The sequence below is a fragment of the Mirounga angustirostris genome, unplaced genomic scaffold, assembly GCF_029215605.1.
Source record: "Mirounga angustirostris isolate CCGP_5_RB_7025 unplaced genomic scaffold, mMirAng1.0.hap1 SCAF_2, whole genome shotgun sequence".
NCBI classification, from domain to species: Eukaryota; Metazoa; Chordata; class Mammalia; order Carnivora; family Phocidae; genus Mirounga; species Mirounga angustirostris.
Window position 1 is genome coordinate 68,830,305 of NW_026991710.1, and position 14,164 is coordinate 68,844,468.

Genomic DNA, 14,164 nt, shown 5'->3' on the forward strand with positions numbered 1-14,164 from the left:
GCATTCTTCTGTGCTTCTGCTCTCACTTGGTTAATTATTACAACCCTTCAGACCTTGACCTATGAATCATTTCCTCAGAGAAGCCCTCCAACCCCTAATTAGTCCTCTCTTGTTATTAGATATCATCCAACACTTTTCCTTATTACCACTCACCACACTTTGCAATTATATGCTTGTGTTATTATCTACTTAATATGCCCTGTCCCTACTAGATTATAAATTTCGAGCAGGCTGAAATAATCTTTTTTTAACCATTTGGGGTCCTAGCCACTGTGTGTTTCTGTAGTTCAATACAGTAGTAGGCATGTGGGAAATAGCTGATGAAATCCAAAATTGAGAACTGAGATGCCCATTGTCCCAGCCCCTGTAGTTTCGTGATGGCAACTGTGCTTCCATGTCACCCTTGAGGCAAGAGAATATTCACTGAGGCAGGAAGTTCACCTGTATGGTAGTTCTCAAGGTATAGCCCTCTGGGGACATGTCACTTCCTGCAACACCGTCTGGGAGTGGGATGTTCATTCTCAATACCTACAGAATCCCTGACCTTGTTCACTGCTGCTCTTCAACTTCTCAAGGTCAATTGGCCTTTCACTCCCTGCCCGCCAATTCCTCCTTGCCACATTTCTATTCCCCTCACTCAAAATTAAATAAACAAACAAACAAAATTCACCTCTTGTAGTCTTTACTGTCTGCCATCTTCATGGGATTAACATGGAGATAGAGAGCACAAAATGTAAATTAGTATTTTAAGAAATTATCCTGTCACTCTGGTGGTCAATAGGGAATAAATTTTGCACATTATACAAAGGACAGGTTGTGTTTTCATTGTTTCCTTTTGTAGTACATTCCTTCTCTTTCTAGAAGACCCTAAGGATTCCCAACTGTCTTGGAGTATTAGACAAGAGATCATGCTGAGAACCAATCATTTCAAAATAAGTTCTGCTTAAAAAATTCATAACATGTCATACTAAGTTTCTGATCTCTATAACCAGTCACCAAGGTCTTCTAAAGAGTAAGAAATGAAGCCAGGATTCAGAACTGATTAATTGTGACACTGAATACATGCATGCATAGATGGATTTGGTATTTTTTGTAAATTGTATTCTATTTCATTTAAAGTCTGGTATATTGGCATTGCTTTCCAAAGTTAACACTTTTGCTTAACATCGAGTACACACAAAAGAAAAGTCCTTGCCCTTCTGAATATTTTCAGACACACTGAAGCTTCCAGAGTCCTTCCAGATCCCTCTCCTCTCCACCTGTGGTAGCATTTCATAGGCCTTATGAAAGTGTGTGCTTCTTGAAAGCTGAACTTACTGATTGAATTGCCAACTCGTATAGAATTCTGACTCTTCAGTGTGTATTTGATGAAAAATTAAATCGGATAGAATAAAGTTTACTCCAAAGAATATCTTCACACTTCTATCTCCACAGCAACACGGACGTACACACAGTGGCGTCACTTCTTAAACTCTATCTCCGAGAACTTCCAGAACCAGTCATTCCTTATGCAAAGTATGAAGGTTTTTTGTCCTGTGCCAAACTGCTCAGCAAGGAAGAAGAAGCTGTAAGTTGATGCATTTCTTTCTTAAAAAACCTTCATTTGGCTTTCTTGTCAATGTTCTTAGTTTTTAATTTGTAAATTTCCTTTTGTCCCATCCTTGGATTATTTTCCACTAATGTATTTATTGATATTGCACACACAACTCAGGTCCCATTTTTTAATCCCCTCTCTTATCAAAAAGAAACTGCAGGTTAATAAATGAAATGAACCCTCCTTGCCCACTTTGCTCCTCTAAAGAGTTAACTGTGAGCTACATCAGGCCAAACAGTCCATGAACAAAGTGGATGCCTTATTTCATATTCTCTTCTTCATTGTGTGCCCCTCTAAATTACCTAGACAGGGGCACCTGGGTGGCTCAGATGGTTAAGCGTCTGCCTTCAGCTCAGGTCATGATCCCAGGGTCCTGGGATCGAGCCCCACATCAGGCTCCTGGCTCGGCGAGGAGCCTGCTTCTCCCTCTCCCTCTGCCTCTCTCCCCTGCTCATGCTTTCTCTCTCTCTCTCTGTATCTCTGTGTTTCAAATGAATAAATAAAATCTTTAAAAAAAAAAATAAATAAATAAATAAAATAAAATAAATTACCTAGACAATGCCTTCTACCAAATCTTAGGTACCATTTTTTTAAAACAGCTTTATTGAGATATAATTCATATACCATATAATCACCTATTTAAAGTGTACAATCAGGGCATTTTAGTATACAGTTGACCCTCAAACAACAGGGGTTTGAATGGGTCCTCCTATACATGGATTTTTTGCAGTGCAGTACTATAAATGTATTTTCTCTTCCTTATGATTTTCTTAATCTTTTCTTTTCTCTAGCTTACTTTATTATAAAAATACAGCATATAATGCATAAAACATACAAAATATTTGTTAATCAACTGTTTATGTTACCAGTAAGGGTTCCAGTCAACAACAGGCTATTAGTAATTGAGTTTTGGGGGAGTCAAAAGTTCTTCATGGATTTTCGAGTTGGGGGGGATTAGTGCCCTTCACCCCCACATTACTCAGGGTCAACTGTATTCTCAAGAGTTGTGCAACCACTACCAAAATCTAATTTTAGAATATTTAGCACATTTCCATCATCCTATAACAAACGCCATATCTCTTCCCCAGGCCCCACCTTCCCTAGCTCTTGGCAACTACTAATCTCTTTCTGTATCTATAGACTTGTGTATTTTGGCTATTTCATATAAATGGAATCATTCAGTACATTGTCTTCTGTTACTGGCTTCTTTCACTGTTTCCAAGGTTCATCCACACTATACCACATACATTTAGTATTTCATGCCATTTATTTATTTATTTATTTATTTATTTATTTATTTATTTATTTATCCATTCATCAGTTGTAGCATATGTGTGTTGTTTCTGTTGTTTGACTATTATTAATAATGCTGCTGTGAATATTCACGTGCAAAGTTTTGCATGGATATATGTCTGCATTTCTCCTGGGTATATACCTAGAAGGCAGAATTGCTGGGCCATATGTAACTCTGTGTTTCTTAAAGAGGCTCCGTCATTTTAAATTCCCACCAACAACGTGTGCAGATTCCAACGTCTCCACATTTTTGCCAACACTTGTTATCTCTCTTTTTTACCATAGCCATCCTAATGTAAGTAAAGTGAGATCTCATTGAGCTTGAGTTGCATTTCTCTGATGGTTAATGATGTTAAACATTTTTCCATGTACTTATTGGCTCTTCACATATTTTCTTTGGAAAAACATCTCTTCAAATCATTTTCCCATTTTTAATTGGGTTGTTTGTCTTATTATCAAGTTGTGAGAGTTCTTTATAGTTTAGATTATAAACCTCTTATCAGATATATGATTTGATTTGCAAATATTTCTCCCATTCTATAGGTTGTCTCTTCAGGTTTTTTTAAAGATTTATTTATTTATTTTAGAAGGGGGGGGCAGAGAGAGGGAATTTCAAGCAGACTCCCTGCTGAGCACAGAACCCGATGCCAGACTCCCATGACCCTGAGATCATGACCTGAGCCAAAATCAAGAGTTGGACACTCAAATGACCAAGCCACCCAGGTGCCCCAAGTCTCTTCAGTTTTTTGATAGTGTCCTTTCAAGCATGAAAGTTTTTAATTGCAACGAAGTCCAATTTATCTATTTTTCTTTTGTCACTTGTGCTTTTAATGTCATATCTAACAAGTCTTTAACCAAGCTCACCAGGATTTATTCCTATATTTTCTTGTAAGACTTTTGTAACATTAACTCTTACATTTAGGTCTGTGATCCATTTTGAGTTAATTTTGGCTTATGATATGAGGAAAGATCCAACTGCATCCTGTGGCATGTGGATATCCAGTTGTCTCAGAACCATTTGTTGGAAAGACTCTTGTTTCCTCCACTGGATTTTCTTGGCACTCTTGTTGAAATTGCTGCCTATTTTTATAAATGAAGTTTTACTTTGTTATGTAATATTGTCTGTGGCTGCTTTTGTACCACAACAGGAGAGTTGAGTAGTTGAGACAGAGACCATATGTCCCAGAATGCTTGCGATGTTTACCATCTGGCCTTTTTCAGGAAGAAGAACACATTAGATTACATTATCCATTAGCTTTTCTGGGACCATTTACATTTTAGAAGTCCTACAATGAGAAGAACCCAAGCAATTAATCCATTTGTGAAATGTCCTGGAAGAGCAGGCTTTTCGTTCTCCATCCCACCCCAAACAGTGTATCCTAGACATGGCCCATCTTGAGAGACTTATTTGCCAGTAGATGTGTATTTGTCTGTTTTGGGCATGCCAGAAATGGGAAAGATCCTCACTACATTAAGGCTACTTTTTTCCCCAAATAACCTTATTATAAATGAGGCTATCTTCCCTTTTTAGTCAACTGTGAGCAAGTATTAAAAATGTTAAAAAGGCTTCACTTAACATCTGTTTCTCCACAAATTGTACTTATGGAAATATTGAAATACTTTTTTCACATCTTTGAAAATATTTGTGAAATGCTCTCTAATAGTGGCAAGTTTTCAGGACAGGATTCTTCACTGATGATATGTGAAACTACTGAAAAAAACTGTATACCCATTTTTTATTTGCTTTAATTCCAAGGCCAACGCTTAGATAACATTCATTCTCTATTTCTTTTTACTCAGGGTGTTAAGGAATTAGCAAAGCAGGTGAAGAGTTTGCCAGTGGTCAATTACAACCTCCTGAAGTATATTTGCAGGTAAGAATTGTCCTAAAGACAAAACTAAACAGAACAAGACAATATATAACCTAATACTAAGTTACTTTTGACCGTGAATAAAATCACTGAACTGTTCTGAGCTCTAGTGTTGATCTCTATAAAATTAAGAGGTTTGACAAGATGATCTCAAAGGTTTCTTTGAGCACTGAAATTGCTCGATTTTTGCCATTTGCTGTTTCTGAGTCTCTCTTAGGTCTAATAAGAAGGATATGTTGCTTCAAACTTCCATCAAAGTTCTTTGTACATGTGCCATGTATCTTCGTTTAGAGGAGCATTTACCTCAGCATGAGAAAGACCAGTGCGGGGAGGGCCAGTTTCTATCACTGACTTCGTATGTGTCTGTATGCAATTTTCTTATTCTCTCTAAGTGTCCTACTAGGTAAGAGTATTGAAAACACACATTTCACACAGTTGTTTTAACATTTAAATTATATTTTTTGACTGAATAAATATTATTTTCTATTTCCCTCTTACTTCAAGACTCATTGAAAAGACATTTTTATTCAATTCTGTTAGGACGATAATTGTGCCTGGTAAAGCTCTCACTCATGACCATATTTACCTATGGCCTGGGATGGTTTGTGCCATGACTGTGCCCCTGTTTAAGAAACCATATGATTTCACTCATATGTGGAATTTAAGAAACAAAACAAACAATCATGGGGGTGGGGGCGGGAAGAGAGAGGCAAACCAAGAAACAGACTCTTAACTATAGAGAACAAACTGATGATGACCAAAGGGGCGGCAGGTAGGGAATGGGTGACATAGGTAATGGGGATTAAGGAAGGAAGGCACTTGTTGAGGTGAGTTCCGGGTGTTGTATGGAAGTGCTGAATCACTAAATTGCACACCTGAAACTAATATTACACTGTATGTTAACTAACTGGAATTTAAATAAAAACGAAAAAAATAAAGACACCAAATATGTAAAATTGAAACATTAAATTTAAATAAAGAGATGATGATTGGCAATACAAGTCATTATAAGGTATCTTAAATCAAGCCTTTCAGTTTGTTTTTTATTTTTTTTATTTTATTTTATTTTATTTTTTTTTTTTTAAGATTTTGTTTATTTATTTGAGAGAGAGAATGAGATAGAGAGAGCATGAGAGTGGGGAGGGTCAGAGGGAGAAGCAGACTCCCCGCCGAGCAGGAAGCCCGATGCGGGACTCGATCCAGGGACTCCAGGATCATGACCTGAGCCGAAGGCCGTCGCCTAACCAACTGAGCCACCCAGGCGCCCCTCAGTTTGTTTTTTAAATAATTCAAATTTTTAATTCAATGCAGTATTAACATTTGCATATACTTTTTGTATCATGATTAGATAAATGTTCAGCAGACTGGGAACTAAAATGCAATTTAAGACTAATGCCAGACAGGGCACCTGGGTGGCTCAGATGGTTAAGCATCTGCCTTGGGCTCAGGTCATGATCCCAGGGTCCTGGGATCGAGTCCCGCATCGGACTCCCTGTTCAGCAGGGAGCCTGCTTCTCCCTCTGCCTCTCTCTCTCTCTCTGTCTCTTATGAATAAATAAATAAAATCTTAAAAAAAAAAAAAAGACTAATGCCAGACACTGTGGACCTCACTGTCAACTGTAACTGAGTAGGAATTCCAGAATCTCCTACTGTAGCTTTTTCTGGGAATGGTAGGAAGCAAATATGAGTTTAGGTTTCATAATTTGTTTTTTTAAAGATTTTATTTATTTATTTGAGAGAGAGAGAGAGAGAGAAACCCAGTGGGGAGAGGGGCAGAGGGAGAGACAGAAGCAGACTCCCCACTGAGCAGGGAGCCCAACATGGGGCTTGATCCCAGGACCCCGAGATCAAGACCTGAGCCAAAGGCAGCTGCCCAACCAACTGAGCCACCCAGGCACCCCAGGTTTCATATTTTAAAAAAGAAAGAAATAGTATCACTGATAACATAGATTCATTAACACATCAGGGTTCCAACCCAAGATTTTGAACTAATTCAAGCTGTTGTGGTAAATGAGAAAAGACATCCTCTTTAGGTAAAAGGGAAAAGACTTTTCCTTGTTCCGTATTACCCATCTTTATCTCCACAGTAGGAGAACTTCACTTCTCTTGAAACATTTAAGCAGACTTTTGGTTTCAGCTATTTCAAATAAGAAATTACACTGCCCTTCAGTTTTACTGTAGCTTAGCCCGTCTAACAGTCATGAATATGTGGAACAGGTGCCTTTCTTCAAAGTCATAGGGGAGTAGTCAAGAGCACAGACTCCAGAGTCAGACGATCTGGGTTCAAATCACGGCTCTGCCACCTGTTACTTTTGTGTCCTTGGAGAATATTCTTAACCACTCTGGTGCCTCATGTGTCTCATCTGTAAAATGGAGATAGTCATAGTATTTACTTCACAGAGTTGCTCTGAGAATTTAGTAAGTTAGTGCAATGACTGACACATAAAATATATTATTTTAAATAATAATAAGTTCTCTTATTTTGCTTAGCATAATACACTCTAGCTTCATCCATGTTGTTGCAGATGACAAGATTTCATTCTTTTTGATGGCTGAGTAATAGTCTGTTGTGTATATATATCTGTATGGTATATATATCTTCTTTATCCATTCCTCTATGCTAAGTGAAATAAGTCAATCAGAGAAAGACAAATACCATATGTTTTCACTCATATGTGGAATTAAAGAAACAAACAGATGAACATAGGGGAAGGAGAGGGAAAAAAAGAGAGAGAGGGGAGCAAACCATAAGAGATCTTAACTATAGAGAACAAACTGAGGTTTGATGGAGGGGAGGAGGGTGGGGGATGGGCTAAATGAGTGAGGGATATTAAGGAGGGCACTTATTGTGATGAGCACTGGGCGTTATATGTGAGTGATGAATCATTAAATCCTACTGTATGTTAACTAACTAGAATTTAAATAAAAATTTGAAATAAAAAAATAAGTAAATAAAACCAAGTGAAAAAGTAATAAGTTCTTTTTTATTTTTTCATCACTTCCACTTTGTCTCATCAGTACAATTAGTAAACCATGAAATCTAGAAATGAAGAGGGGCTGGGGAATGAAAAATGGCTGAAAGACTACAAAAACAATCCCTCCTACTAAAATCATTTGGGGAAAAGTCTATTGCACGCTTCTTATTCTTTAGCACCTAATAAATTGAAAAAATTGTGCTTATATTAATGTTTCATATTGGTAGAAGTAAGGTTTTAATTTAAACCATGTTTGATATCATTTTTTAATAGACTATAAATTTGAAGCTCACAAATTCCTCAATAAAGAGGGTTGATTCCTCTTTTCTGAAATAAAGGATTGTACCGGATGATCGTATTTATAGTTCTCAAATTGAATATACATATAAATTAAATGTTTTCTTTGAAGATTGAAAGAAAATCCATATTCTTGAATCTCATGTCCATATTAACATCCAAATACACCTGTTTCTGTGATCGACAGAGGAAACCAAGCTAAGCCAGGCCAGAGATATTTGATATGAGCCCTCAAGTTTGATCCTTAATCATTTGCAATATATTTTCCCCACTGAGAGATGTTTGAATTTCTAAATAATTTTGTGTCCATAATTGTATTTGAACATATTCTAGTTAGTAAATTCCCCAATAACCCACTTTCTTCCACTGACAAATTTGATACCATTGTTTTGTTCATGTTCTTATACCCAACAGGTTCTTGGATGAAGTACAATCCTATTCTGGAGTTAACAAAATGAGTGTGCAGAACTTGGCCACTGTCTTTGGCCCTAATATCCTGCGCCCCAAAGTGGAAGATCCTTTGACCATCATGGAGGGTAAGTAAATGATTATCTTACATCCTCATCAAGAGAGCAATCTTTTGTTTGTTTGTTTTGTTTTTTCTAAAGTTTATTTATAATCTCTATACCCAATGTGGGGCTCAAACTCACAACCCCAAGATCAAGAGTCACATGCTCAGCTAGGCAATCCCAATCAACTGTCTTTTGTTTGGTCTGAACCTCTTCTCTTCTGAGGAAACTAGGGAAATAAGTAACTCCATGGTAACTTCATTTATTGACCCAAGTCCTTCAAGTGCAAAAAACTTCTCTTTGGAAGTCAGGCATTTTTTTTAGTTTTCTAAAGAAAATAATTTACTAAAAGATTCCTCAGTAGCCTTACAAGAATAAATCAGCTGTAAAGTATTATGCAAGAACTAGAAAAACCAGTTCACTTTTTGAGCCCCATTCAATTTTCAGAAAATTCAAAAAGTAACTATCTTAAGTTAATATAGTTTTATTAATTTTGGTTTTGACTACTTTCAAGAAGCAGAAAAATATGGTCTTCTGTAAGATTATGCTACTGAAACATGAATTGTTTTCTAGATTATAAAATGCCTCGAATTATTTTCCACACTGAACTTCTACTTCTGTTTGTTTCCAGTAGGCCTTACTGCTTGAATACCTTTCTTACCTATGGCCATTAGTGGTACCATTGTTTTCTACAAATTGGATGAATTGAACATTTAAGAATTTAATAACGAAGAGGGGAGGAGAAAGAAAACGAGTCATTTTAGTTTCACCCTGAGCTTATTTAGAACAAAATATACTCCTGATACTGTTCCTTTCTTGAAAATTCTACGATTTTTATTCCTCTATGTCTTATGAGACAGAGAGAAAGCTTTTAAGAGTTTGCCTGCATCAACTCAGCTTCATTTCCTTGTCAGATATTTAGGGCAATAACAAGTGAACTTCAGATTTGAGGCAATAAGTTAGTTGGCCCAGAAAACTTAATTTATTTTGGAAGAGTTTAGCAGACATTAGAAGATATAAAATGTGAAGCTATAAGAAGCTTACCAGTACTTTAGTCTATAGTTTTCTAAAACCTTTTTTTATTATAAAATAGAAGGCATATGATAATGAAAACCACCAATAACACACACACATACACATCTTAATGAATTTAGATAAGACAAATACTCTAGAAATCACCACCCAGGTCAAGAAATACAACTTTTTTAGGCATCCCAAAAGTCTGGCTCTGTGTCCTCTTGCTCCATCTTACTCCCCCACTTACTTCTAACTCTATTTTACTACACAGACATTTGTATCAATCACTTCCTTGCATTTCTTTATAGTGGTTTTTTGTTTTTTTTTTTTTCTGGTTAGACAATGATTTTATTGCTTGAGTACATGGTCAAATTTATGCGACCAGGGCAGAGGCTGTGGATGACTCGTATTTCCAACTGGGGGGGAGGACTCGCTTAGTCTTATAATACCGAGCCAACCGGTGAATACGGCTCTCGATCAGAATCAGTCGGAATTTCGCATCCTTGTCCTTTCTGTTCCTCCCAAGATGCTTTCGAACAGCAACTGCTTTCTTAATCAAATGGTAATGATCCTCAGGAAGATCAGGAGCAAGTCCTTTGGACTTAAGAATTCTCAGGATTTTATTGCCTGTCACAAAACGTACTTGTGCAACACCATGGGAGTCTCCCAAGATCACACCGATTTGTGAGGGAGTCCGGCCCTTCTTGGCCGGTTTGTAGATCTGCTCCTTCACGTCGGCAGACGCCAATTTCAGCCAGGTGGGGACGCTGCGGCGGGAAGGCAGAGCCCACCGGGACAGGCCCTTCCCGGGAGCGTGCATGCGACCCCTGATGGCGGCGGTCAGGCAGCGAAAAAGAGCGCATTTCTTTATAGTTTCATCAACCAAACAGATTTCCTAGGCATTATATTTAATCTTTACGATTATTTTATTTGTTATTTTTTAACGTCTTTGGCCCTAATATCCTGACTTCAGGAACATATAAAAAGGATAACAAACCAACACCAGTGGGTTTTAATCCCAGGAAGGCAAACGTGGCTAGCCATTTAAAAATCAGTGTAATTCCGGGGCACCTGGGTGGCTCAGTCGGTTGAGCGGCTGCCTTCAGCTCAGGTCATGATCCCAGGGTCCCGGGATCGAGCTCTGCATCAAGCTCCCCGCCCAGCAGAGAGCCTGCTTCTCCCTCTTCCGCTGCTGCTCCCTCTGCTTGTGCTCTCTCTCTCTCTGTCAAATAAATAAATAAAATCTTTTAAAAAAAATAAATAAAAATCAATGTAATTCACCATATTGACAACATTTAAAAAAAAATCCTCTCTGTGAATAAAAAAAAACTATTTTACAAAATCTAACACCACTCATGATAAAGGCTGTTAGCAAATTAGAAATAAAAGGAACTTAACCTAACAAAGGTCATCTATAAATAATTCAGTTATAGTATTATACTTAGTGGTGAAAGACGGAATGCTTTCCCCCCTAAGATTGGGCATAAGGTAAGATTGCCTACTTCTGGCACTTTGACTGTACTAGAAATCCTAGCCAGTGTGATAAAGTATCAAGAAGGAATTAAAGGCATACAAATTAGGAAGTTGTAAAACTCTGTTTATTCACAGACATGATAATTTATGTAGAAAATTCTAGAAAATCTATAAGGAAAGCTACTATAACTAATGAGTTAACTTATCAAGGTCATATGATACAATGTCAATTTATACAAATTCATTGTATTTCTATACACTAACATTGAACAATTGGAAATTGAAATAAAAAATATAATTTTAGAACAACACTTACAAATATCAAAAATTAGGGCTAAATTTAAGAAAATATGCACAAGATATATATCCTGAAAACTACTAAACATTTATGAAAAAAAAACTATGTAAATGGGCAAATATACTATGTTCATCAATTAGAATAGTCAAAATCAATGAGCTATTAATTTTCCTAAAGTGTACCTATAGTATCAACATAATTCTCAAAAATATTACAGAAAAAATTTTATTTGTAGAAATTGACAATCTGTGGGCGCCTGGGTGGCTCAGTTGGTTAAGCGACTGCCTTCGGCTCAGGTCATGATCCTGGAGTCCGGGATCGAGTCCCACTTTGGGCTCCCTGCTCGGCAGGGGGTCTGCTTCTCCCTCTGCCCTCTTCCCTCATGCTCTCTGTCTCTCATTCTCTCTCTCTCAAATAAATAAATAAAATCTTAAAAAAAAAAAAAAAAGAAATTGACAATCTGTTTATAAAACTTACATGGAAATTAAAATTATCTAGAATAGTCAAAACAATTTGAAAGGGAAAAAGAAAGTTGAAATATACTACTTGATTTAAGACTTACTATAATGCCACAAATAAGGTAGTATGCTATCAATATAGAGATCGACATATAGATCGATGTAATAGAAAAGAGAGTCCAGAAGTAGACCCACACATGTCATCATTTGTTTGTGACATATGTGCCAAGTTAGTTCAGTGGGAAAAGGGTAGTCATTTCAACAAATGATACTTGAAAAATTGCATGTTTAAAAATCCTCTATCCTTACTTCACATCCCTCAGAAAATTAAGTTGAAATGGATCATAGACCTAAATGTAAGAGCTAAAAGCATAAAACTTAGAGAGGAAAACATAGGAGAAAAAAACCTTAGACTTACTAGGACACAAAAATCTCTAACCATAAAAAACATTGATAAGTTGTACTTCATCAAGATATCCTTAAGAGAACAGGGCGCCTGGGTGGCTCAGATGGTTAAGCATCTGTCTTCGGCTCAGGTCATGATCCCAGGGTCCTGGGATCGAGCCCCACATCAGGCTCCCTGCTCGGAAGGGGGCCTGCTTCTTCCTCGCCCTCTGCTGCTCCCCCTGCTTGTGCTCTTTCGCTCTCTCTGTCAAATAAATAAATAAAATCTTTAAAAAAAAAAAAAAAGATATCCTTAAGAGAACAATAAGGCCAGCCATGGAAATGGGGAATATGTTGTGAATCAAATATTAAAGAATTAAAGAATTTGTTTTAAAGGTATATAAATAACTCATACAAATAATAGGACAGTGAATCCAACAAAAAATTGGGTGAAAGATCTGAATTAGACATTTCATCAAAGATAAACAAATAGCTGGGGCGCCTGGGTGGCTCAGTCGTTAAGCGTCTGTCTTTGGCTCAGGTCATGATCCCGGGGTCCTGGGATCGAGCTCCATTTTGCAAAGTTGGGTAGCTTCTTATAAACTTAATCATCTACTAGCCATAAGACCAAACAGAGCAGTGTGCTAAGTATTTACCCATATATAAAGAAAATATACGTTCACCCAAAGCTTTTAGTCAAATGTTCATATCTTTATTTCATAATAGCTCCAACCTGAAAACAGACCAATTGTCTATCAGTCAGTGAATAGATAAACAATTTTTGGTACATTCATAAAATGGTATACTACTCAGCAATAAAAAGAATGAACTATTTGATACATCCAACAATATGGATAAGTGTCAAATGTATTACGCTCAGTGAATAATGCCTAGACACAAAAGACTTCATACTGTATAATTCCATTTATATGAAATTCTAGAAAAAGAAAAGCTATAGTGTTAGAAAGCAGATGAGTGATTATCATGGTTGGGAGGTGGGGGTAGGGAATTGGCTACAAATAGGCACAAGGGAATTGTCTATTTCATGATTAGATGGAAAAATCCAGGACTGTCATTTGTCAAAGTTCATGATAAAACTTACAAACATCTGTACATGTACAAAATTACACACGTATAAGGTTATTCGTTGCAAAAATACAAATCAAAACTACATTTCATAGAAGGCTGTCATATATGTCTGTGTATATGTATTTTATTTTATTTATTTATTTTTTATTATGTTTTGTTAGTCACCATACTGTGTAAGTGTATTTTAAAGTGCCTAGGTACCTTTAAAGGAAAATTGAATTCTTATCCAATTCTTATGAAGAAGTGCCTATAATGTGATTTTTAAATTCAACCTTTGTAAAAGTATACAGGCGAGGGGGGATTTCAGGATCCATGTAGTGCAGTGGGACCCCCAAAGCTGCTTGGACTCTTCAGAATGGGCTGGTGATTATAACCACTCTGACCTCATTATTTGGGCTTCATGTTATTCATTAGCAGCCCAAGAAAGAAAATGACAGAGAAGAGGAAATAAAAAGTGAAAAAGAGTATATAGCAACACATACTTCATCATTACTAAGCTAGTCTGTCCTAAAAAGATATAAAAATTGAAACAAAGTCCCTTTGCAAGAACTATTGCCATTTATTATTCTGGATATTAGATGAAAGCAAAGCCTCCCAAGGTAGAAAAGAGAGATTTCTAGATCGCTGGGGCCCTGACAGTCACTCTATAATTATGGCAGGTAACTTAGTCATGACTGTTCACAGACTCATCGTGGAGATCTTGGGAATGTCACTCTTCAATTAATTAAATGCCCTGCATAGTTCACAGCCGTGGTGAGAAGTAGTGATCCTTCAAATGTTAATATTCCAGTGATGGGGAAAAGCTCCATTTTCCCAAAGTACTAGACAGAGTCATATATAATAGAGGCTGCTAATATTTGAAAGTGTGTCTGTCATATGAGCAAATAGTAAAATAGGACTAGTTCA

General features: G+C 36.9%; 2 protein-coding genes across 6 annotated transcripts in view; one reads left to right on the forward strand and one right to left on the reverse strand.

Annotated features, from left to right (window-relative positions):
- The window catches only part of ARHGAP24 (Rho GTPase activating protein 24), a 511,960-nt gene that overhangs the window by 479,712 nt on the left and 18,084 nt on the right, over window positions 1–14,164 (forward strand). For all 5 annotated transcript variants that reach the window (XM_045880833.3, XM_045880832.3, XM_064584736.1 and 2 more), the window contains 3 exons: window positions 1,435–1,567; window positions 4,688–4,761; window positions 8,445–8,566. In XM_045880833.3, coding sequence (XP_045736789.1) covers window positions 1,435–1,567; window positions 4,688–4,761; window positions 8,445–8,566 — 329 coding nt within the window. The remainder of the gene's footprint in view (window positions 1–1,434; window positions 1,568–4,687; window positions 4,762–8,444; window positions 8,567–14,164) is intronic.
- LOC135362877 (small ribosomal subunit protein uS15-like) lies at window positions 9,899–11,937 on the reverse strand. The gene is made up of 2 exons (XM_064581593.1): window positions 11,890–11,937; window positions 9,899–10,451 (listed from the first exon to the last, which is right to left on the reverse strand). The coding sequence occupies exons 1-2, from the start codon at window positions 11,935–11,937 to the stop codon at window positions 9,930–9,932; spliced, it is 570 nt and encodes a 189-aa protein (XP_064437663.1). The 3' UTR covers window positions 9,899–9,929.